The 22,165-nt window shown below is 44.9% G+C and overlaps 1 protein-coding gene across 7 annotated transcripts in view; it reads left to right on the top strand.

Annotated features, from left to right (window-relative positions):
- TTLL5 (tubulin tyrosine ligase like 5) overlaps nt 1-22,165 on the top strand; it is a 255,466-nt gene that overhangs the window by 106,467 nt on the left and 126,834 nt on the right. For all 7 annotated transcript variants that reach the window (XM_037031347.1, XM_037031345.1, XM_037031344.1 and 4 more), the window contains one exon: nt 18,903-19,057. In XM_037031347.1, coding sequence (XP_036887242.1) covers nt 18,903-19,057 — 155 coding nt within the window. The remainder of the gene's footprint in view (nt 1-18,902; nt 19,058-22,165) is intronic.

Here is a 22,165-nt window from a genome sequence, read left to right as displayed (position 1 = left end):
CCTTATCCAGCATATGTCATTCTCCCCTTTGACAGATGGGGAAAACTGACGCTGAAAGAAATGACCTAGTAAGGTCATCTGGCAAGCTGGATTCTAGCTTTAAGTTAGATAGATGAGATAACAAGCTTACAACACAGGGAGATCAGGTGAAACGTTCAAGAACTTTGGGGTCCTTCTTGCCCTTCTTGCTGATGATCCCCGTGGTATTTAGCTGGAAGTAGAAGCCATATCTTCTCCTTTTCCTTAAAGTAAAATGGCATCAAAGTCTTTCATAGTAGTGATTATAACTTAGCCCCATGGTTATGTTTTGCTGGATCTCGTGTGTCAAATGCCGTACATGGTGACGACTCTGTAGTGATATTAAGTATAGAAAAAAGTGAAGTTGAAAATGATTTTAAGCACATATTTAGTGCAGGCAACACACTGCTCCCTGATGGTGCCCTACTTCTCCGTATGAAATTTAGGACCAAAAGTAAAGGTGAGCCTTAGTTTTCCCACCCCAGTGTGGGAGAATGCAATTTTCTTTTTCAAATCCCAAGTAGTTTGAAGGGAGCAGGTGAGGAGGCCGTTGTGAAACAGGAAGCCTGTAAGGGCAGTGTTTGGAATTGCAGGGAGTTGGGTAGTTAGATTTTAGTGATGGCACGGTGGGAAGGGGGAATAGGATGGCGTCACTGTAATAGAATGGCAAGGCATTTTGACATGTCGGGGGTGGGAAGGGAGAGGCTCGGTGATCTGCTGCACTTTTTTCGTTGGGTAATTGACTGGAGTACAGATCCAGTTTATAAATGAGAAGCTAGAAGTACCAGAACATTAAAACTTTTTTCTTTGCAACTGCGGTAAAAAACATGGCTAATATTGGTATTTACGTATTTTCAACTTCTGTCGTTGGGCGGATTGCAGACCTCGCAGAATGACAGGATCCTGGTCTTGTGGGAGTCTAAGGTGGCCGTATTCTAGCTGGAAAGTCATCTCTGTCCAGTCCTTTGGTCTCATCCAAGAAGGACATCTGTGCCAGTGAGTTAAAAGTCCATCAGACTCCTCTTCATGGGGATCTGAATTTGCCCTTAGATGTCAGGCTTAACTCTTAGAGGCTTGGTGATGGGGTGGCTGGGACTCAGCACAATGCCGAGGGAGGTGCGGTAGTATATAATGAGCTGGGTGGAGCGGTGGGAGTGGAGTGGATTTAGCCATCTGAAGACCCGCCTTCTGTCGCTGACTGTCTGTGTGATTGGAAAACTCATTCAGCTTATCTCAGCCTCAGGGTCTTTACTCATCTCAGAGGGAAAAACTAACAGAGCATCATGGTGTAAACAGTGTGTAAAAACCTCTGTAAAGTCTAGGTGCCATACAGAGTGGGGCCTCGGTACTCATCATTAATTTGTGCTGGAACTTACGACGAGTACCGAATGGTGACACATTTCCTTTTGTGAGGGTGGTGGCATGACTAAGACAAGTTTTAGCGAGCGTGACAAGTTGTGCACAAGCTCTGAGTGCTGAGACATTTTTTCTCTTCAAAATGCTGCGAGTGCAGGGTTTGACGAGTTCTGGAGCCGATGAGTACTGAGGTGTGGCTCTGCTTGGAAATATTGTGACTTTGGCCTTTAAAAGGCTTTCAGTAATACATAAATGATTTCTAATTGAATTTGAAAAAGTAAGTTTTGGCATAAGATTTAGTGTTACCAAAATGAACTTGGTTATTGAAAAGCTCACTTATATGTTATTAGATCCCTTCTCAGAGCAAGTAATTCTTTAATTTGGAATTTGGAAAATTTGGCCTTTTATTGCTTATTTTCTGACTATTAATGACATGTTATAATGGCTTAAATAGGCTTCAGCACATGTATTTACTGGCTGTTTCCTTTTTTTCCTAGCTATATTTTGGGCAAAAGTTTCTTACTCATGGAGGCAAGTGATACAGTGTCCACGGCTCTCTGGTGAGGGGTGGGCATCCGAACAGAAAGTGGTGGGAGCTCCGCTTTTCTCTCTGCACCTGGGGCGCGAAAGCGTCAGCTCAGCTTCATCAGAAGCAACTTTGTGTCTGGCAGTCACTTTAAATGCTTTTGATTTCCCCTTATCTGAGGTTATTGCCTCACTTTCAATTCCTAGTTTGTGTTTATGTTTTTCTTTCCCCCCCCCATATATCTGATTGTCTTAATGAATGTTTTTCCCCCTTCCTTTCTTTGATAAGATAATTTTGGATATATGTACTCATTCTGTTGGTTTGGTTGTTTTCTAGTTGTTTTTTCTTGTTTTATCCTTATTTCTTCTGCTTTTTTTAGCTTTATTTTATTTCTTCCCCGTTTCTTGAGTTGGATACTTACTTATTCTTATTTATCCTGGTTTTTTTATTATATTTAATGGTATGAACGTTCCTCTGAACATTGCTTTAATTCAGTCACACAAACTGATATATCTTTACATTGCTTTCTTGAGCAATTGCTGAATGACCATCTACTAAATAAGGAAAGCTGATTTTAAATTCTGCTGTTTTGGAAGATAAGTATTAAAAATAGAAATAGTATTTTCTGGAAAATCATTTTGTCTACAACTTCAACTACTTAGCCCATTAAAATTTTTAGTGACATTTTTCATGAAAACTCTTTATTCAGATGTGTTTTTTCAAATACATTCAGATGTGAATGCATTCGTTCAAAAACACTTTATTAAGCTCTTGAGTGTTCCAGGCGTGAGTACTGAGCTGTGAGGATGGTAGAACACAGAGTCCTCAGCGTGACTCACTCAGCACCCCGCTGGTGGTGTGGGAGGGCAAGGAACAGCCAGGATGGAAGTCGAACAGGAAGACGAGGGCTGGTTCATGAGCGCTTCGCACACCTCGGGCGGGAGCCCACTCCTCATCTCAGATGAAGGGGACCCCCCGGTGACGGGGATAGCTGGGAGGAGGGTGGGTTGGAGGATGAGGCAGTTTCGCCCTTTTCTCTCTGCTCACTGGTGAAGATGCAGAGGGACAGTGAGCTGGCCAAAAGTAAGGAAGCAGAGTGCCCTGACCACACAAACAGTTAATAAAACTTTGGGTTACCCAGACTTTACATTAAAGACTAAATTCTTATGAATTTGTATGGCTAAAAACCACCTCATGTCCCTTGTCATTACTTTGACTACTGCTGTTGGGACTGGACTTTGTGTATAGCCTAGAACGCATAAGAATATTGAACTTTCCCCACCACAGTGGCCAGCACAAGTGGGCTTGAAATGAGAAGAGCTACATGCTCCTAATGTACCACTATTCAAAAAGTACCTTACAAATCTGAGCAGAGGGCAGGCCGCATGTTGGTCGTTCCCTTGTCATGCGAGAGGCTGGTTAATTTGGGGGAGTGGGATCCTCTGGACACCAGCGTGTGCATCCTTGAAAGCAGGGTTTTCCACAAGCATCTGTCGCGTGTGGTGGGGGCAGCGCTGTCGTAGCTGACAGGACACTGGAACGGAGCTTCATGAAGTGTGGGATCTCACTGTCTCCACCTCGCTCTGCTCTGGGACTTGTACCACCGCAGCACTCTGCACCGACGTAGCCGTCTGTGGTCACTGCTGCGAGGGAACACAAGAAAGTGGCGGACTCACCCAGCTCTGTGGTGAGGAGTGGGAGGCAGGGACTCGGGAGCCGTGACCCTCTCTGTGCAGGCGAGAGTGAGATTTCAGGACCCGGCTCTCATTAGGAGCAGCTCCAGCTTCTCCAGCCTGGGAGTTTAATCAGAGGGATAACAGCGGACCACCCAGGCAAGGGCTCCAGCGCCTGTGAATGCGCTCCGGCAGGCTCTGTTCCCCAGCCAGCCAGTGCCCGGGCTGTGGCCAGGCCTCCTGCAAATGTGCTGACAGACACATAGGAGGGAGGAGACACTTCGCTTCTCACATTTTTCATTTAGATGGAGAGCAGAAAAGAAAACCATTTAATTTCTTTCATTTTTTTTGCTCCTTGCCCAGATCCTTTGCTGCCTAGTCCTAGAGAAGGATTATATGCTTAGGTACAGAATGTTTGGTTCACACCAGTTACTCATTCACTCTCACTCATTCATGTAAATTCAGAGAATTCACAAAGGAGTTTTTTCATCTCTTCTGCTGTAGCAGCCACCATTGTAGTCTTCCCGATTTCCTCATGGTCCACAGTAGACCGTGAGTGCGTCTCAATGTCAAAAATTCCAGTTTGAAAGTGAAGTTGGCAGGGAGGGAGCTCAGTTTTTCACCTGGTTGCACGTGTTCTTTAGGATCGAGGCAGACGTCACTCAGTTTGCATCACGAGTGTGGGCTCTTGGCCCTGGAGACTTTCTTCCTGCCTCTTTGGCTCATCTGCACACGTTTGAACTCCTGTTCCTTGCATTCTGATTTGTGGTGGTTTTCTAAGTCTAACTCCTTTGGTTCTATATGCTTTCTGGGTATTTCTTTGTATTGTATACGCTATTCTTCATTCCTAGGAACAGAAAGGGTAAGTGGCAAAAGCAGAAGTTCTTGAGTCAGCATGACCTTGGACAGGTTATTAACATTGTGCCTTGACTTTCTTACTGGTGAGATGGAATAATTTTCATATCATGATGACTGACCTCCCGGACCCCTGTGCCTCTCTGCTCCAGGACCTAGTCCCTGCTGGTCTTGTCTAAATCTTCTTTGTCTCTTGAGCCTTTGAGCCCCCATTTCCCTTAGTTCCTTGGCCTGCTGCATGGTCTTTTGTTCTAAAATAACCTTTCTTTTCCTGGGCCACCCTCACAAGCCCTTGTCATCCCTGTGCTGCCAAATTCCTTTTGAAGGAACACACCCTTGCTGCCCTCAGTCCTCCCCCGTCTCTTACTCTTGCAGTTTAACTTTATGTCTTCCCATCTTGTCCAACTTTCTTTCAAAGGTCACTGATGACCTTGAAATTGCCAGCTTCAGTCACCTGTTTTTAATCCCCATTCTGCTTTAGCATACGGCACTGTGCTTGACCACTTCCAACCTGAAAACTTCCCTTGGCTTCTTCAGCCCTTTAATAATCCCTGAGAGCTCATTTCTTCCCCCTTTCCTCCCTGAAGACTAGATTCCACGTTCAACATTTTTTTTAAGCCACTGGTGTATAGACCTCGGGCATAAACACTGGCACAGGAGGACCTCGGTGTCCACAGCAGTCTCTCTGAATGGAGAGCTGGGATGACGCCTGAGCCTGTGCTTCTCCCTACTCGTCGCCGGTGCCCTCCAACACATCTCCGAGTTCAGGACACAACAGAACTTTCCCTCTCTCTGCAGGCTATCTTCTCGTAGCTTCGTCTGGTGCTATCCTGTGGGTTTCTCCCAGATAGGTATCCTTTCTTTCCTTTTTATTAAATTTACTGGCTTGGCACTGATTAACAAAATTATACAGGTTTCAGGTACACAGTTCCACAACACGTCATCTGTACCCTGCATTGTGTGTTCACCTCAGGTCAAGTCTCTTTCCATCACCATTTGTACCCCGTACCCTCCTCCACCTCCTCCCACCCTCGCTCAAGCAATCACTATGTTGTTGTCCACATCCGTGAGTTTTTCTTTTTTTGCTCTATCCCTTCACCTCCCCCCCCCAGTGCTACAGCTTCCTCCCCCCAAACAGCTGTCAGCCTGCTTTCTATCTATGAATCTACCTCTGTTTTGCTTGTTAGTTCATTTTGTTCATTAGATTCCACGTATGAGAGAAATCATGTGGTACTTATATTTCTCTGACTGGCTTATTTCACGTAGCATAATGCTCTTGAGATCCACCCATGCTGTCACAGGGGGTAAGTTTCCCCTCTTTTTTGCAGTTGAGTAGTATTCTATTGTGTAAATGTATCACAACGTTTTTATCCACCCATCTACTGATGGGCACTCGGACCTCTTTGCCGAGTGCCAGGTCACAATTTTCAACTGCCTGCTGGACTTTTCCACCTAAGTGTATTACCAGCATCTAAAACACTCAACATATTTTGAACATATTTTGAAAATACTAAAAAAAATATTTAACATATCTAAAACCTATTTGTTTTCATCTCTTTTTTCCTTCCCCTATTAGTTGACTCAGCAGGTCTCCTAGGAATTTAGGTAAGGAGCCTTCGATTTATCATTGTCCCTCCTTACTTCCTTATCCCCTCTACGTTCGGGCAAGTTGCTATATCTTGTTGGTTCTGACTCTGTAAGGTCTCTGATATACATCTTCTCTGTTTCTTGTTCCTGTCTGCTGTCCTGCTGAAGGCCGTAATTCTCTCTCAGCTGGGCAGCTGCAATTACCTCCTGAGTGGTCGCCCAGCCAGTCTCCTCTTAGTCACCCTCGTCTTTGCCCCAAAGGAATCTTTCTAAATCACAAGTCTGATAATAGTACTGCTCTGCCCAAGAATGTCAAGGGGGGCTTCCTGTTATCTGTGATGTGAAGCCCAAGCTATTAAATGTTAGTCAAAGCCTTAATTTAGAATCTGGCTCCAGGCTGCTCCTCTAGCCTGTGTCCCTCCCATCACATGTTTTTGTGAAGTTCAACCAGAATTTCTGCTGGTCTCCTGCCTCACTGCGTGCTATCTTCTCATGGGAAATCTTGCCCAGACACCATGTCTGACTTTGTGTGTCCGCTCAAGCTCAACATAGATGCCACTTCGCCCACCACACTGTTTGTCCAGGTAGCTGTCTCCCTTAGTAGTCAGCGAGCCCTTTGAGGGCAGCATCCTTCGCGGCTTCAAAACCTGACTCAAGAGTAGTACTCCATAAATACATTAATTTTAGCGGATGGTAAGGTATTTGACTGAGCAGGGGGGCCATGTCCATTGTTCACCAACTTTTTCCAGCCCGATGTAGGAGTACTCAATGCGTATTTTGTGAATCACGGAATGAATCTTGAAGCGGTCCCTGCCGCCCCAGCGAGAAGCCATGTGTCCATTCTCTGCACTCCTTTAGCTCTTCATTAGCTGCTTTCTGTAACTGGTCTGTTACAGTCGTTTTGCCTGTCTTCTTTCCTGTTGAGTTACAAACTGCGAGGTGTCAGTTCTCTCTGACCCTTACCTAGGTAGCACCTTGCACTTCGTAGGCACTTACCACATGCTTGCTAAATTGAAAAGAATCTTTCTGCATTTTGTTGGGTTTTGTTACAGTCTTTTTTAAAGCTATTGCTCCCCCTTTTTTAAATTGATAATAACATACCTGCCTTTCATAAAAAAGCAGCTGACATTAATTGAATGTCTACTTTTGCTCTGGGCACTGCGCTAAGCACTTCATATGCATTATTTCTTTAACCCTATGAGGTAGGTATTTATTATTTTAAAGATTTTTATTTATTTATTTCTAGAGAGAGGGGAAAGGAGGAGAAGGAGAGGGAGAGAAACATAGTGTGCAAGAGAAACATCAGTTGGTTGCCTCTTGCACACCCTCAGCTGGGGAGCGGGCCCGCAACCCAGGCAGGTGCCCTGACCGGGAATGGAACATGGCCATTTGGTTCCCAGGCTGTCGTTCCATTCACTGAGCCATGCTAGCCAGGGCTAGGCGCTTTTTAAGATGAAGAAAATAGAACTTAGAGGGTAAGTGATGGCTAAGATCACACAAACGGAAAGTGACTGAACCAAACTCAAGTCCAGGTTTGTCTGAATCCATGCTCTTCCCCTTTTTGCTTTTCTGCCTCCTCCTACTTGAATCAGGATTCTGACTTCTCATCAAACTGAAATGACTGAGCTTAACACTGTGAGCCTGTGCTTCTGCGACGGTGCACAGAGTTGTAGGCAAGCCAGTGCTTAAACCTGCAGAGAGAAAGGAGCAGTTGACCACCGTCTGTGTTGTCATGATTACAATTCCTGCTCTGCTCCCTGAAGCAAGTTGAGAAACATGCGGCTCTGTCTAGATTATCAGTTGTTTGTTGAGTGAACTCCTTATCAGATTATTGTGTGGTGAGGTTGATCCTCTGAGCAGGCAAAGTTCAGCCTCAGGAATCCCCAAAGGTGCAACCAGAACAGCCCTGTTTATTGTGGAGCGGCAGCCCCATCCACTTACAAAAACTGAACGTATAGATTGGAAACACAGCAAAGCAGGTTGACCATTTTGTAAGGTTCCCCAGGAATGTCTCTGGCAAATCTCGATCTGGAACTCTTTCTGGATTTTGAGCAGTAAATGTCGATATTTATGTGTATTTTATGTAAATGACAAGGGTTCAGCAGACAGAAGGTATGGCAAGAGAATTTAGTGTGACTGTAACAGGAATTGCAGAGATTCCCTGCTTTTCCCAACTCTTTTCAAAAATTTGATCACCATTATAACAAGTACCTCCTGGTAATTGGAGTATCAGTTTCTTGAGAGTTTTTTTTTAATTAGCATTCAGGGATCGATACAGGAGTTGGAGCTGCCTTAGAACATGTGACTGTTGAGATTTCAACCAGTGGTGGTTGTAGCTGATGATTTAATAAACGCTCATGAAGTGCCCGTGGGGGAATATTTAAAATATAGCTGTTTAAAGATGATTCTTTTCATATTCTTGAATGAATATATCCTCTAATACTTCTCTAGTGGTGAAAAGCATGTAGAAAGTGCAGATCTGATACTTTTGGTTTTCATTTTCTTTTATTCTGAGTGAAACAGATCTTGATCTGCTGGTGTTTCCTGTTCAGGGTAATTTTTATTCTAGCGACATATACTAAATAAGTCACATACACTGAACAAGTCACGTATACGTATACTGAACAAGTCAGGAGGAACTAGCACTTCCCGTCTGAAATCATCCAGAGCCTCGTGGTCAGGGGAGAATGACAACTTCCGTGGCCTGATCTGTTGATCCAGCCATATTCTGATGAGCGTTTGTATATGGGTGGCACAGAAGGCATTATTCTCAGGATGATACTGATGTAGTTCTTTTAATTTAAAACAATTTTTAAATGTATTTTATTGAGTTTATTGGGAGTGACATTGGTTAATAATATTACATAGATTTTAGGTGTACAATTCTGTTAATACATCATCTGTATATTGTAGTGAGTGTTCACCAACTATCGATGTAGTTCTGAGGACAGATGAACTCAGATTTAGACAAATGTATCTTCATGTCTGTTATGGTGGTTGGTGATGTTGTCTGTGAAAGAATTTGCAAAGAGGAGAAAGTATAGAGAATAAAGCTTTTATTCATTCTCCAAGAAAGGAGAGGGGCATGGCACAGAGAGATTCACCAGCCTTGAAGGATGCTGGGGCTTTGAACCTTCACTGGATTATAACTGGATTGAGAAAAGGGTGGGGGTGCTGTCATTTGGCCCCTGGGCTGTTGGGGCGCTGCAACACCAAGGCTGCAGTTTGCTCCAGTGTTACCTTCTGCCTGTGGCGCGGGGAGCCGTTAGTTCTGTTCTTGCTTCCAGTAATTTCCAGTCCTGGGGACAAAAGCTCAGAAAAGTAAAATGGCAGTCATGTTTAACAAGGTCACAATTGCAAACGGGGCTGGCTTGTGTCCCTTTAATGTAGGTCCAAATGATCCTTAACCTTCTGGAGTCAGTGATCCCTTTGAGAATTGAATGAAAGCTATATTTTTTTTTCTACTGGGGGAAAAAAAAGATGTACACTCAAACTTAGAAGTCTGCATTCATTTCAAATAGAGTTTATAGAAACTCCCCAGCTAGGCTCCCCATTGACGCCCATGGTCTCCCAGTGAAGAACTTCTGGGTCACATATGATCATTACTATCCATTATGTGGCCAAAAATAATTGTTCCAAATTTGTGGTCATCCTTGATTCACACATCAAATATATTTAGTGATATATTTCTCACAAGGTTATAATCTCTGTGAGGGCAAAATTTTTTTTTATTGTTCATTCCTCAGTGCTCAAAGGAATGCCAAGCACAGAGTAAGTATCTGATAAATATTTGTTGAATTAGTGAAATAATCTTTTGAAACCCCATCTCCAGACCTCATCAGACAAGAATGCCCTAAGGTTGTATTGAGCATGCTGGAATGAGGAAATCGGGCTTTCCAGCATCGTAAGGTGCGCTGAGAACGCTCTGCCACCAATTTGCTCATGTGTTCAGCTATGATTAATCAAAGCTATTGTTTATTAAATTTTCAATGTTGAATTTCCATCTCCATTTGATAAGTAAAACACCTGAGATTTGCCAAACAGCTCTGGGGAACCTGAGGCTCACAAAGTGAGTCTCTCATGGAGTGTGAGTCCTTCGAAGTCCAAGAAGAAACCAATGCGGCACACACATCGTGTAGAGACAGGGGCAATATCTGTGTGCCAGGGGCTATTATTTCACCATTGAGATCCTTCCCAAAGCTTCAAACCAGGCAGGAATCATCTCTAAAATTAGGCAGGGTAGTTCGTAGCAAGAGCAACACTTATCTCTCTCTCCAGTCACTGATTATTTTATTTTCCCTAATTCCCAAACCATCCTTCCTGTGGTCTGTGCAAAAAGAGGTAGTTTGGAGCCTTTCATTTCCTGGCTAGCCCACTAGTGACAATAATCACTGTTCTACTCTGGTGAAACCAGTTGCTGGCTGGAGACAGGCTGAGCGTGTGTGCTCCGGAGTAGATGAGACCCACTTCTCCTATTACATGTATAAATGCATGTGTTCCTACTAACTGTGCTAAGCCCTGGGCATACAGTGGTAAGTAAGGTGCAGCCCCTGTCCTAAAGAGCATGTGATTTGTGGGGTCAGATAGACAAGGGAGCCTGCAAATACGGCATGAAGCACTTTCAACCCTACCACCGTGCCCTTGAAGCAGTTTAATGGCAAGGGTCCTTTATAGCTGAGGGAGATCTTTTGTGAAAAATAAATTAGACATTGTGAAGTGAAGGGCAAGGTGGTAACAACAAGATTTCAGGATCCTGCTGTGCTGAGATAGTTGGAAGGATGTCCCTGTAGCCAATGATTAAAAAAACAGATAAGCATCTGATGTTTCAATGTCTAGGATGAGGGTATTTCCTGCCTCTCCTGACATCACCGTTGATATATTTGCTTGTGTTTTTCCCAAATGGCAATGACAAACCTTGGTTCCATGTCAAGGAAGGTGAAATGCGAAAGCCCCAGTTAGAAGAGAGTTTTTACCACTCCATGTAGAGACAAACCATTTTTATACAAGTGTCGAATTCTGTGATCTGCTTTGAGTGGAGGCTTTGTCCTTAATGGACTAACAGCACTCGGGCACACAGAGGCAGGTGCTGGCTGACGACCGAGCTGGGGAGGTGCTCAAGGGCTCACACTGGACACCAGTGTTCCCCTTTTCCCATTAACCTGGTTGTTTTTTCAAACATCCACAAAAGCTCACCATCTTTAAATGTCAGTGTGTTTGCTGTTGGTGCTCCGTGGTGAGGAAGTGACACACGTGGTCGTTAAACACTGATCCAGAGAGAACTGTGGCTGGAATCCAGGGTCTACTGTCACTATCTTGAGGTTGAGGAGAAGATGCCCAAGGGGGATCCTTGAAGTGGAAGCCTCCTCCTGCTTCCTGCAGGGTTTTTGGCCATAAACTCCTGGGCGGAGTCCCGTCCTGAGCTTTGGTGACTTGGGCTGGACAGACAGCATGTGACTCAACTTTTCCTCCTGCCCACCAGGCCTAAGGCCTAGACTGAAGCCGTTTAGCTACCCTCCTTCCTGAGACCCTACCCCCTAATCTTGACCCTCAGTCCATTTACTGTTGCAGAGATGTCTGGAAAGAAACATCTAAGGAAAGGCCATTTTCTCGTAGTGCCGTAGAATGAAGCTGGCCTCAGATTTCTATTCATTGACCTTCCCACCTTAAGTGGCAGGCATCTCTCCATGCCCGATACCTGGGAAATGTAACCCTAAAGAGGGCCGATCCAAAAAGAAAGCATGAACAGCAAGCACATGAACTCAAGTGACTTCACCATATTACAAACCCATTTCTCTGGCTGCAAGGCCTAGCACTCTTCCTTAGCTGAGGAGGGAACTGCAGGGAGACAGCAGTGGTGCACCCTGCATCTCGGCCCTGCTGCCTTTTTTTAAAAAGTACTTTTTTATTTTTTTAAAGATTTTATTTATTTATCTTTAGAGGGGAAGGGAAGGAGAGAGGGAGAGAAATATCAATGTATGGTTGCCTCTCGTGCGTCCCCTGCCGGGAACCGGGAACTAGCCTGCAACCAGGCATGTGCCCTTGACTGGGAATCAAACTGTGATCGTGTGGTTCACAGGCCCGCGCTCAATCCACTGAGCTATACCAGCCAGGGCCGCCTTTTACCAGAATGTCACAATTCTGAACTGACCTGAACTTTCCTGTTGATCCGTTTCAACCCATCCCACAAAAACAGCCCTAGATTGACCTGCCTGCCCACAATGCCAGTACAGCACTGGTGTGACAGAACCCTGAGCAAGCTTACTGTTGCCTCACAGATCAAGAACAGAATCTGTAGTGTGATATTCAAAGCCTTCCCAGCTCTTTGTCTGTCTCCTCTCTTGTGTTGCTCTAGGCTTCAGCCACATTAGATTGCTGTCTCTTTCTCAGACTTTCTTCCCGCTTATCTGTCTTTGAATTACTTTTGCTTTTTCTTTCTGGCTAGGAACTACCACCTCTTCTCCCCCATCCACCCCCACACCTCCTAGCTATCCTTTAAGGCCAAGCCTAGGGGCCTTCTTTGAATTTCCCTTGCACTTTTTATTACTTTATTACGGCATTTGCATTCTGAAGGCCTCATCTATTGCTGTTTGTCTAGGTGTCTTGTCTCACGAGAACACAAATTCCTTCATGGTTTGAAGGTGGGAGGACCACAATTTGATCTGTATATACTCTGAGGACTTTACCCAAGGCCTTGCCTGTGCGGTACAGGAAATGTTTGTTGGATTGTCTGAGATCTGGACTTCTTTTGAGCATTCACAACACAGCATTTCTAGAGCAGCAGCGGTCTAGTTGAGACCTGGCCCCAACCCTCTTCGGATACCGAGGTGGGGGCGGGTACACCCTGGGGAGCCATCAGGGCAGTGCCGTCATATTTTAACTGTGGCCCTGGCAGCAGCACTACTTTCAGCGAAGAGCAGGGACGGGCAGTAACCCGTGGGCCCACCTGCCGCCGGAAATTGGCTCCCTCTCTGTGCCTCCTGCCCTCTTCAATCCATCACCTGTATTTATTCCCGCTGTCATTTAAACACCTGCCTAGGTGGAATGTGTGCAATGCGTCCCTACCCCACACATTCATATATTTGCTCACCTGCCTTATTCGGAAGGCTGGCTCTTCTGAATAAGGCTCTTCCAAATAAACTGAGTTTTGGTGTTAAAAGAAAGAAATGCACTGAGGTCACTGTGGAAATGGACATGAAGAAAGGAGCAGGAGTGGAATCTCTGGATGAGCTGCTCTGGCAGAGTGGGAGCAGAGGAGGAANCCTGCCGCCGGAAATTGGCTCCCTCTCTGTGCCTCCTGCCCTCTTCAATCCATCACCTGTATTTATTCCCACTGTCATTTAAACACCTGCCTAGGTGGAATGTGTGCAATGCGTCCCTACCCCACACATTCATATATTTGCTCACCTGCCTTATTCGGAAGGCTGGCTCTTCCGAATAAGGCTCTTCCAAATAAACTGAGTTTTGGTGTTAAAAGAAAGAAATGCACTGAGGTCACTGTGGAAATGGACATGAAGAAAGGAGCAGGAGTGGAATCTCTGGATGAGCTGCTCTGGCAGAGTGGGAGCAGAGGAGGAGGAGAAGAGCAAGGCGTGACACATCTCCCTAAGCTTTAGGTCCTGGTGGGACCCCCCGGCTGGATTTTCCCACAGGCGATGGTTCACTGAGCTGACCAGCCAGAGAAGGGCAGCGGGGGAAGAATATTTAACAAGCCAACTGTTTTTAGGCTTAAATGTTTTGGTTTATTTTTAATGACCACTGTTTCTCAGGTCAGCATAACAAGTAGACTTGGAATGTTTTGAAGTTTGTTCTAAACTGTTTTATCTACTTTTGCAACTTTGGCATATTAAACAACTCATATTAATGTTTGAGCATACAAACAACATTGAGAAATAGTAAAACCTTAAAGCTCCTCATAGCATTGTTCCTTCCTCTCGAGTGTTTTGTATCTTGCTCCTCATCCCATGAGGGCATTTATGTTGGTTTTTGGAAGATCCTCTAAGCTCTGTGGAGGAGAACCTTTGAGTGGCTCCTTTCTCCTCTTTCCTCCTTTCTTTTCTACCATCCTGTGGACAAGTGGTTCTCAAAGGTTAAGATGCAAGAATTCCCTGTGGATCTTGTCGAGGGCAGATTTTGGTTTAATGGGGCGAAGGCTGGGCTGAGAGTCTGCGTGTTTAGCAAGCTCCCGGCTAGTGCAGATGCTGCTGGGCCACAGATGGCGTTGTGAGTTCTGAGCTCAACGGTTTCAGGCAGTGGGAGTAAGAAAGTGGCTAAAACTACAGAATTTGGAGGATTTTGCATCAGGCCGACCAGGAATTGAAACTAGCAGTTGATATGTAATAATTCTTTGTTCTTGAATACGTTATTTTACCTCTCAACCTCCATTTCCCCATCTGTACATGAGGGAAATAATGATACCTGTCTAACAGAGTTGTCCCGAAGATAAAATGAGCATATCTGAGGTCTGTCCAGAAGGTATCCAGCCATGTAATATGAAAAATGGAGACATTTATTGAAGATACAGAATACAAGAAACATTGTATATAGGACAATGATACCTTAATCCCCTTCAAAATAGGCACCTTGGGACCTCACCCAGTTCTTCCAGTCTCCATCAGCTGCCCCATCGTATTTTCCTGAACCCCACCGACAGTCTGAAATCTCTTTCCTTTCAGAGGTGATTTTAGTTTGGGGAAAAGCGGGAAGTCACAGAGCAGTAATTCTGGACTGTAGAGGGGCTGATCACCTGGGTGATTGGATGTTTCACCAGAAATACTCTGCATGAGACATGGTGCATGAGCAGGTGTGTTGTTGTGGTGAAGCTGTCAATCACTAGGTGCCCAAAGCTAAGACTTTCAGAATCATCCGAATAGTTTTCATGGAGGAATTTTTAAGTGTAATGCAAAATTTGATGCAGATTGGTTGCTCTGCTCTCTTAGTCATTTTGAATGAGATGGCCACGCAGTGCACATGCTCACTCAACAGCGTCTACTGCCCCCACTGACTAGTACAGTGAAGTCATCATTGTTCACGCATGTGCATTCCAGTCTATTCTCCTTGGCTGCCAGGGTACATCCATGTCACGCAAACCATTCTCATTATATTAACACTGGTTGGACTTTTTCTGGAAAGGCCTTGTGCAGCTTAGAATAATGCCTGGCAAAAAAAAAGTGTTCATTCAATTTAGCCATCATTAGTACTAATGTGGCTTGGTTATTATTATTACTGTAATTGTAGTGAAACTGAATGGTTTCATATTTATATATTAATCATGATAGGAGATTTTAGAGATCCAGACACAGACTTTAAGTTTCTCATGGGTGTGTCCTCCTTTTGCACGGAAAGACATTGTTGCCCGTTATCAGTAAGGCCTGTTTCTGAGTCATAGCTTCAGTAGTTAAAATGGGTTTTAGTTAAACTTCCTCATCTCTTTTCCAGACCCCTTTGTGACCAAAGGCATGAATTCACTCGTTGGCCAGCCGAGAGTTAGTAGCCTAGACTGGTTATTAGCCTAGAGGAGCAAGCTGGCCTGGCACCTGCAACCTCCACCTTAATGATACTCCTGGCAAAAATGAGCCACCTACTTTGTCACTGGTGCCATGTCCTTATGTGCTGTAAGCCTGATTTTGCTTAGTAGTCTTTAGTAGTGAAATATTAAACATCATTGCAAATCAGGTGTGTATTACATACCCAGTTTAGGAGACTTGGAGAATATAGGTAGCGTAAGGAAGAAAGTAAGCCACCATGTAGAAACAGATGCCACTCACATTTGGACTTTCACATCTGGTCCTTTAGGAGTGTGTACCTCTGTGTGTGTGTGTGTGTGTGTGTGTGTGTGTGTGTTAAGTAAATTTGGGTCTCCTCTCTACAGTTTCATATCATGACTTTAAAAAAAATCAGCATGTGCCTATATTATTTTTTTAAAATATATTTTACTGATTGTACCATTACAGTTGTTCTATTCCCCCCCTTCAATCCCTTCCACCTACACCCTCCCTCCCCCACCATTCTGCCCCCCTTAGTTTATAACCACGTGTCTCAAGTTCTTTGGATTCTATATTTCCCCCACTATTCTCGCCCTCCCCCCTATCTATTTTCTACCTACCATCTATGCTATTTTCTGTGCCTTCTCCCCCCTTCTCCCCCTCCCACCCCCCTGTTTCTAACCCTCCATGTGTTCTTCATTTCTATGGTTCCACTCCTGGTCTAGCTGTCCTCTTGGTTTGCTTTTGTTTTAGGTGTGGTTGTTAATAGCTGTGTGTTTGCTGTCCTTTCACTGTTCATATTTTTCATCTTCTTTTTCTTATATAAGTCCCTTTAGCATTTCATATAATAAGGGCTTGGTGATGATGAACTCCTTGAACTTGACCTTATCTGAGAAGCACTTTATCTGTCCTTCCATTCTAAATGAAAGCTTTGCTGGATAAAGCAATCTTGGCTGTAGGTCTTTGGATTTCATGACTTGGAATACTTCTTTCCAGCCCCTTCTTGCCTGGAAGGTCTCTTTTGAGAAATCCGCTGACAGTCTGATGGGTACTCCTTTGTAGGTGACTGTCCCCTTATCCCTTGATGCTTCTAGGATTCTCTCCTTCATTTTGGTCTTGGCTAATGTAATTATGATGTGCCTTGGTGTGTTCCTTCTTGGGTCCAACTTCTTTGGCACTCTCTGAGCTTCCTGGATTTCCTGGAAGTCTATTTCCTTTGCCAGACTGGGGAAGTTCTCCTTTATTATTTGTTCAAATAAGTTTTCCACTCGTGGCTGTTTCTTTCCCCCTTCTGGTACCCCTATAATCCGGATGTTGGAACGTTTAAAGATGTCCTGGAGGTTCCTAAGCCTCTCCTCATTTTTTTGAATTCTCATTTCTTCATTCCTTTCTGGTGGGATGTTTTGTTCTTCCTTCTGGTCCATTCCATTGATTTGAGTCCCTGTTTCCTTTCCATCACTATTGGTTTCCTGTGCATCTCCCTTCATTTCAATTAGTTTAGCCTTCATATATTCCTCTAATTTGTGACTTTGTTCCTCTAATTTGTGACTATAATCTACCAGTTCTGTGAGCATCCTGATAAATAGTGTCCTGAATTGTGCTTCTGAGAGGCTGGCAATTTCTTGGTCGCTGAGAGTTATTGGCTCTTGGACTTTGAGTTCTTCTTGTGCCATCTTCCGGGTTGTTCGTGCCTGTTACATAGCAGGATCAGAGCCCTAAAATGTTCACTAGAACAGGGCAACTAAGTTGCTGGGTTGTGACACTGTATGTGGGGGCGGGGTCAAAGAGGGACTATGGCGTCCTGTCTGCTGCCTGTCGCCACGGCCCTCACCGGTGCCGCAGTTGCTGCCGTCACCTGGCCCACGCGTTTCGTCCCACTGCTCGCGAGTGTGCCACCGCCGTCAGCCCTCACCCCCTGGGGCCTGCGTGGTCTGTCTCACTATGCGCGAATATGCGCCCGCGGTCTGCCCCGCACCCCAACTGGTTCCCGTCTGCCTGCGCGCCTGGGTCGGGGGCCCTGTCCTGCCCGACCCTGCTCGCTGCTGGCTCCACCCCTCTTACCGTCCCTGTTGAACGGTTAGATGTAGTCGGACTTCCGTATAATTCAATTTTCTGTCTTTTGGTTGTGTCTTTGTTTCTCCAAACCTTTGTTTTATTCAAACTTGGTTGTGGGAGAAGGCACAGTGTTTCCACCTATGCCTCCATCTTGGTGGAAGTCCATGTGCCTATATTATTAAGTGTTTTTCAAAAAATTTGAAATACAGAGTATTTCCTGACATGGATAGGGCAAAATTTATTTAACAATATGATTAGCTGTTTAAATCTTCTCCTTTTTTAATACTAAAACCAATGCTTGTTTTCAAAGTCTGTCCTCAGTGTAGTGCAGTGTGTAAGAATATGGGCCTTGGATGGAGTCCCAAAGACCATGGTTCAGATCCCGGGCCTGCCGTTTTTTCTAGGCCTCAGTTTCCCTCCTTGTAAGATGGAGATCGTAGTAGTACTCGCCAATAGAATTACAGCCACTGAAATGAGATGCAAGTAAGATACTCACTTATAAGGAGGTTGCACATTGTAAGTTCTATTAAACGGCAGCTGCAATTGTAACAGTCACTGTCATTGATCATATGCAATTGATTTTTAGCATAGTTCCTAGAAGATAGATTGTAGCCTCAAAGTACACAAATGTTTCAATATACTTTTAGTAATATGTTGCCCTATGTATTTTAGAAGATTCTACCAATTTATAGTCACATAAAGAGTATAAATACCTATCTAATGTCACCCCTTGCCATTACTAGATACTGTGTTTTTGATTATGGTATATTATAACACATGGTCTGTGTTATAATTTGCACTTTTTGATTGCCAAGGGAAATGACTAGTTTTAAATATTTAATTAGCTAATAATGGTCCTTCGTAAATTGTTTACTGAAGTCAGTGCCCATTTTTCTAGTGACTCTGCATCCTTTTTTCTGAATTGATGAGTTCTTTGTATATTATAATAATTATTATTATTTATCACCAAAACTTACTGAGCATTTAGAATTTTCAAATGAGGAAATGAGGGCCAGAAAGGCTAGGTAGTTTGCCTAGTTCCCTAGAACCCAGCCTGTCACAGAGTAAATACTTGGTGAGTGCTGGCTGTTTTTGTCGCTCACCTTTGTATTTCACAGCACCAGGGACAGTGTAGTGCTTTGCACATAGTAGGAGCAAAACGAGTGCTTATTACAACTGACAGGAGCCACTGTGACTTCTGCTCCTGGAACAGGAGCCTTCGTCACAGCCACAGCCTCAGCGTCAATGAGTCAGCTTCTCCTGGACTCGACTTGATTTTCCCCATGTGTTTTTGATGGTACTTTTCTAATACTCTGTGTAATCAGGTTACTTCCCTCACTTCACTCCTAGGTAGCAAACCTGAATTTGGCAAGTGGCATCATAAACAGAAGCAGCTCTTCAACTCCGCCAACCCTGCGGCCTGTCCTCAGTCCTGGTGGCCCAGTGTGGTCAGTGCCAGCAGATCCCCAAGCCCCTGAGAGCCACTCCACGCCTCCTGGAAGCAGGTACGTGAAGGGCCACGGAGCTAGTAACATTAGGGTCACACAGGGGTGGCCAGGGGCCTGAGCAAGCCATTTTCACCTGGAGCTCCCTGCACAGACCCTGGCAGGACAGGTGCATTTCCCCACCTGTCCCAGTTCTGTGGCACATGAGTGGGCTTCATTTCACTTGTAAGACAGTTTGCAGGCAGATCAGATGAAAGGGCAATAGCTGATGCAGTTCAGTAATTCACTTCCGAATGAGAGTGAGGGTTTATGCTGTGAGGACGCCCAACCCCTCCCACGGGCACCGCGCTGATGCATTGGCGTGCACCATTCTCTCCACCATGTGCTCCGTTGTGTTTCAGTAATTTTGGACTCCCTTTTGAAGAACATACTTTTCTCATGTTTTCATCCAGGGTATGTACTTAAACAGCCTCCCTAGACAATGTTCATTTGAGAAATGGGAAGGAAATTTCCTTTATGTTGTTGAGAGAAGTGGCAGAGAATAAAATCTGGATAGATTCTGGTCATGAAGCAACTTCTTAATTAAAAAAGAAACCACTGCATTGAATTCTAGTCTCAGTCCACATTTGAAGTCTCCCTGTCTAAAACAATGTAAGAAATGGATTCCCAGTGTATCTCGCTCCAGTGGCTATTAATATGGGCCTGACTGCATCTGTCCGTGAGTCAGAGGAGCTGGGGAGGAATGTGACTAATACAATGAAGTATTCTGATTAGCTGAGACATGGTTCCTCCAGATGAAGAAAGGCGGCCACAGGTGTCCCCTGAGTCCCCACCGCCGTGCCGGCACTCACAGCCTCTGTCAGCAGCCTTCCCTTGAATGCTGCCCTGCCCCCAGGAGGTGACCAGAGACTTGGGCCTGCAGGAAACACCTAACTAGCATTAATATGCTGGTGGGAGACTATTTCCTAAGAACTGGTTTGGGAAACGAAGGCTGTGCCCAGGAAACAGCATAAACACAAACACACTGCGTCATGCTCTGGTGCCATGTATTTCACGCCAGTGACCACTGTGGTCGAGAGTGAAAAGAATCATCTCTGTTGAAAATGACAAAGAGTCGAAGCCTAAGAGGCAGACTTTTCAAAACAGGACATCCTTCCACACAGTTCTCTTCGCAAGAGAAGTCTGTCATCTGGTGATTTACAATCTATAGTAAACACATTCCTAAAACCTAAGTCATAAAGAAGAAATTCTGTTTATGCCATAGAGCTTTCTTTTCCGTGTAAGATATTTCCAAATACTCCATTTTCTTTGTACATTCAGAGACTTCTTTCCGTGGAAAGCATTCTCCCTGCAATCTTAGATATATTATCTCTGTGACAAGGCTATGGCCATTTTCCGTACTTTAAACAAAATGTCGAACTACACGTTTTGGAATAGGGTTTTAACATCTGTCAGAGATGGAATGAAGGTTTTTTCTAAAGCAGCCTGCTCTTGGTTAGCACCTGTAGCGCTGAGACACAAGAAGATGAAGGGACCAGTCAAGGGTCAGAGCCAGGAGTCAGGGACCAGCACTGTGAGGAGCCTTCTCCCAGCCAGCCTGTGCCCATGAGCTGTGGTGGAATGGCATGTCGGACAACCGAGTTCAGAGCCACTGGCGCCAGAAAGCAGCCCCCACAGAGTCCCCTGGTCTCTTCCATTTGGGGTCAGCTATACCTACAACAGTCCTCTCCTCACCTGTTCCTCAAGCTTACAGGCCCATCTGTGGTTCCCATTCCAGTGCAAGGTAGCCCTGGGAATCTTCCTCTGCTCCCAGGGAAGCCCTGGTTGTCAGGACAGCCTGGAGGCTCCTTTTGGAAGTGCTAGTTCAGGCTGGAATGCCCAGAGGTACCCACCCTAAAGCAGCCCTAAGAGCACTCTCAGAGATCCTTCCAGATCTGGCTCTAATGTGGGCTACAGCGGGCTTTTTATACCATGCCATGCCCCAGTTTCTGCTCTTACTAGTAGGTAAGTTGCTGTTTGTGGATATTTACTTAGTCTCGTGTTGTTCCTCCCTTAGCAGTAAGTGTAGTCACTCTTAAGTGACTGAATTTAGTGAATGTGGGATTAGTAGCTTAGAGATGTGAGTTCTATTACTGGTTTTGACACTCAGTGACCCCAAACTATTCACTGAATGTTTTTATTAGGTAAGCATCCTCACGTATAAACTGGCCTGTTTTGAGAGCTTTCAGATTGCCCTTAAAGCACTTTGATCTCCCTAGAAGTGGGTGCTAAGAAAACAAGAGGTCCTCTTACTTGTTCTTCAGCAGCAGCAGCAGAGGATTCCAGTGTAGATCAGCTCTGATTATTCACTCGACTGGGGCTGTCCTGCAACCAGCAACAAGATGGAAAGAGAATCCATTGCTGGCCGTACTTTTCATGAGGATTCAGCGACTTGGTAGCCACAGGAATGAAAACTGGTGACTCACGAGAACTCTGCAAATAGTGTTATTTTTCATTTCCCCGTGGTGTTGCTATTGTTCTCAGTTTTATGGATCACACAAGTTTTCACCAGACACCCTTGTTCTTCCCCCGCTTTTTGAAACCAACCCAAATGTAGCCTCAGGGCTGTCGTCTCCCATTGGGTCAGTGTGAGCTCAGCCCAGCTCCTCAAATCCCTCGGTTCCTTTGGTCTGTCTGGAGTCCCTGTTTGAGCTTTGTTGTGGGAGAGGAAGGCAAAGAGCCCACGACTTGCCCAGACAGTCTGAGGCCTGGCCATGTAGCTTGCAGTTCCCTAGACACTCTGGAGTTGGACTTGGCCAGCCATCCCTCTGTTGTTACTTTTCAGAGGTAATAAGCGAGATTAATTGCAGGCCATTCTCCAGAAGAGACGGAGTAGTCAGGGCCAGTGCAGTCACATGTTTAGAAGCCTGAGGTGTACCTCCGATCAAGGCCAATTTCGCATTATACAATAGGGCCTCCAGGATACAGGTACGAGTGTTCATGGCCTCTTTTTTCTTAAAGGGATCGCATTTGGTTGGTTTCCATCTGCTGATACCTGGATATTTAACAAGCTTTTATGTAGCCAATGAGATTGGGTAGGATTTTTTTCACGCTGCCTTTTACTGATCTATCTTCTGGGCACACGGAAAGTTGTTAGGAGCTGAGAATTGATTGCAGCAGCATCTTGTC

Source organism: Sturnira hondurensis, unplaced genomic scaffold, assembly GCF_014824575.4.
Source record: "Sturnira hondurensis isolate 20B ecotype Veracruz unplaced genomic scaffold, ASM1482457v3 Scaffold0021143, whole genome shotgun sequence".
NCBI lineage: Eukaryota > Metazoa > Chordata > Mammalia > Chiroptera > Phyllostomidae > Sturnira > Sturnira hondurensis.
The sequence above is the reverse complement of the archived record's forward strand: the minus strand, read 5'-3'. Positions and strand labels throughout refer to the sequence as shown.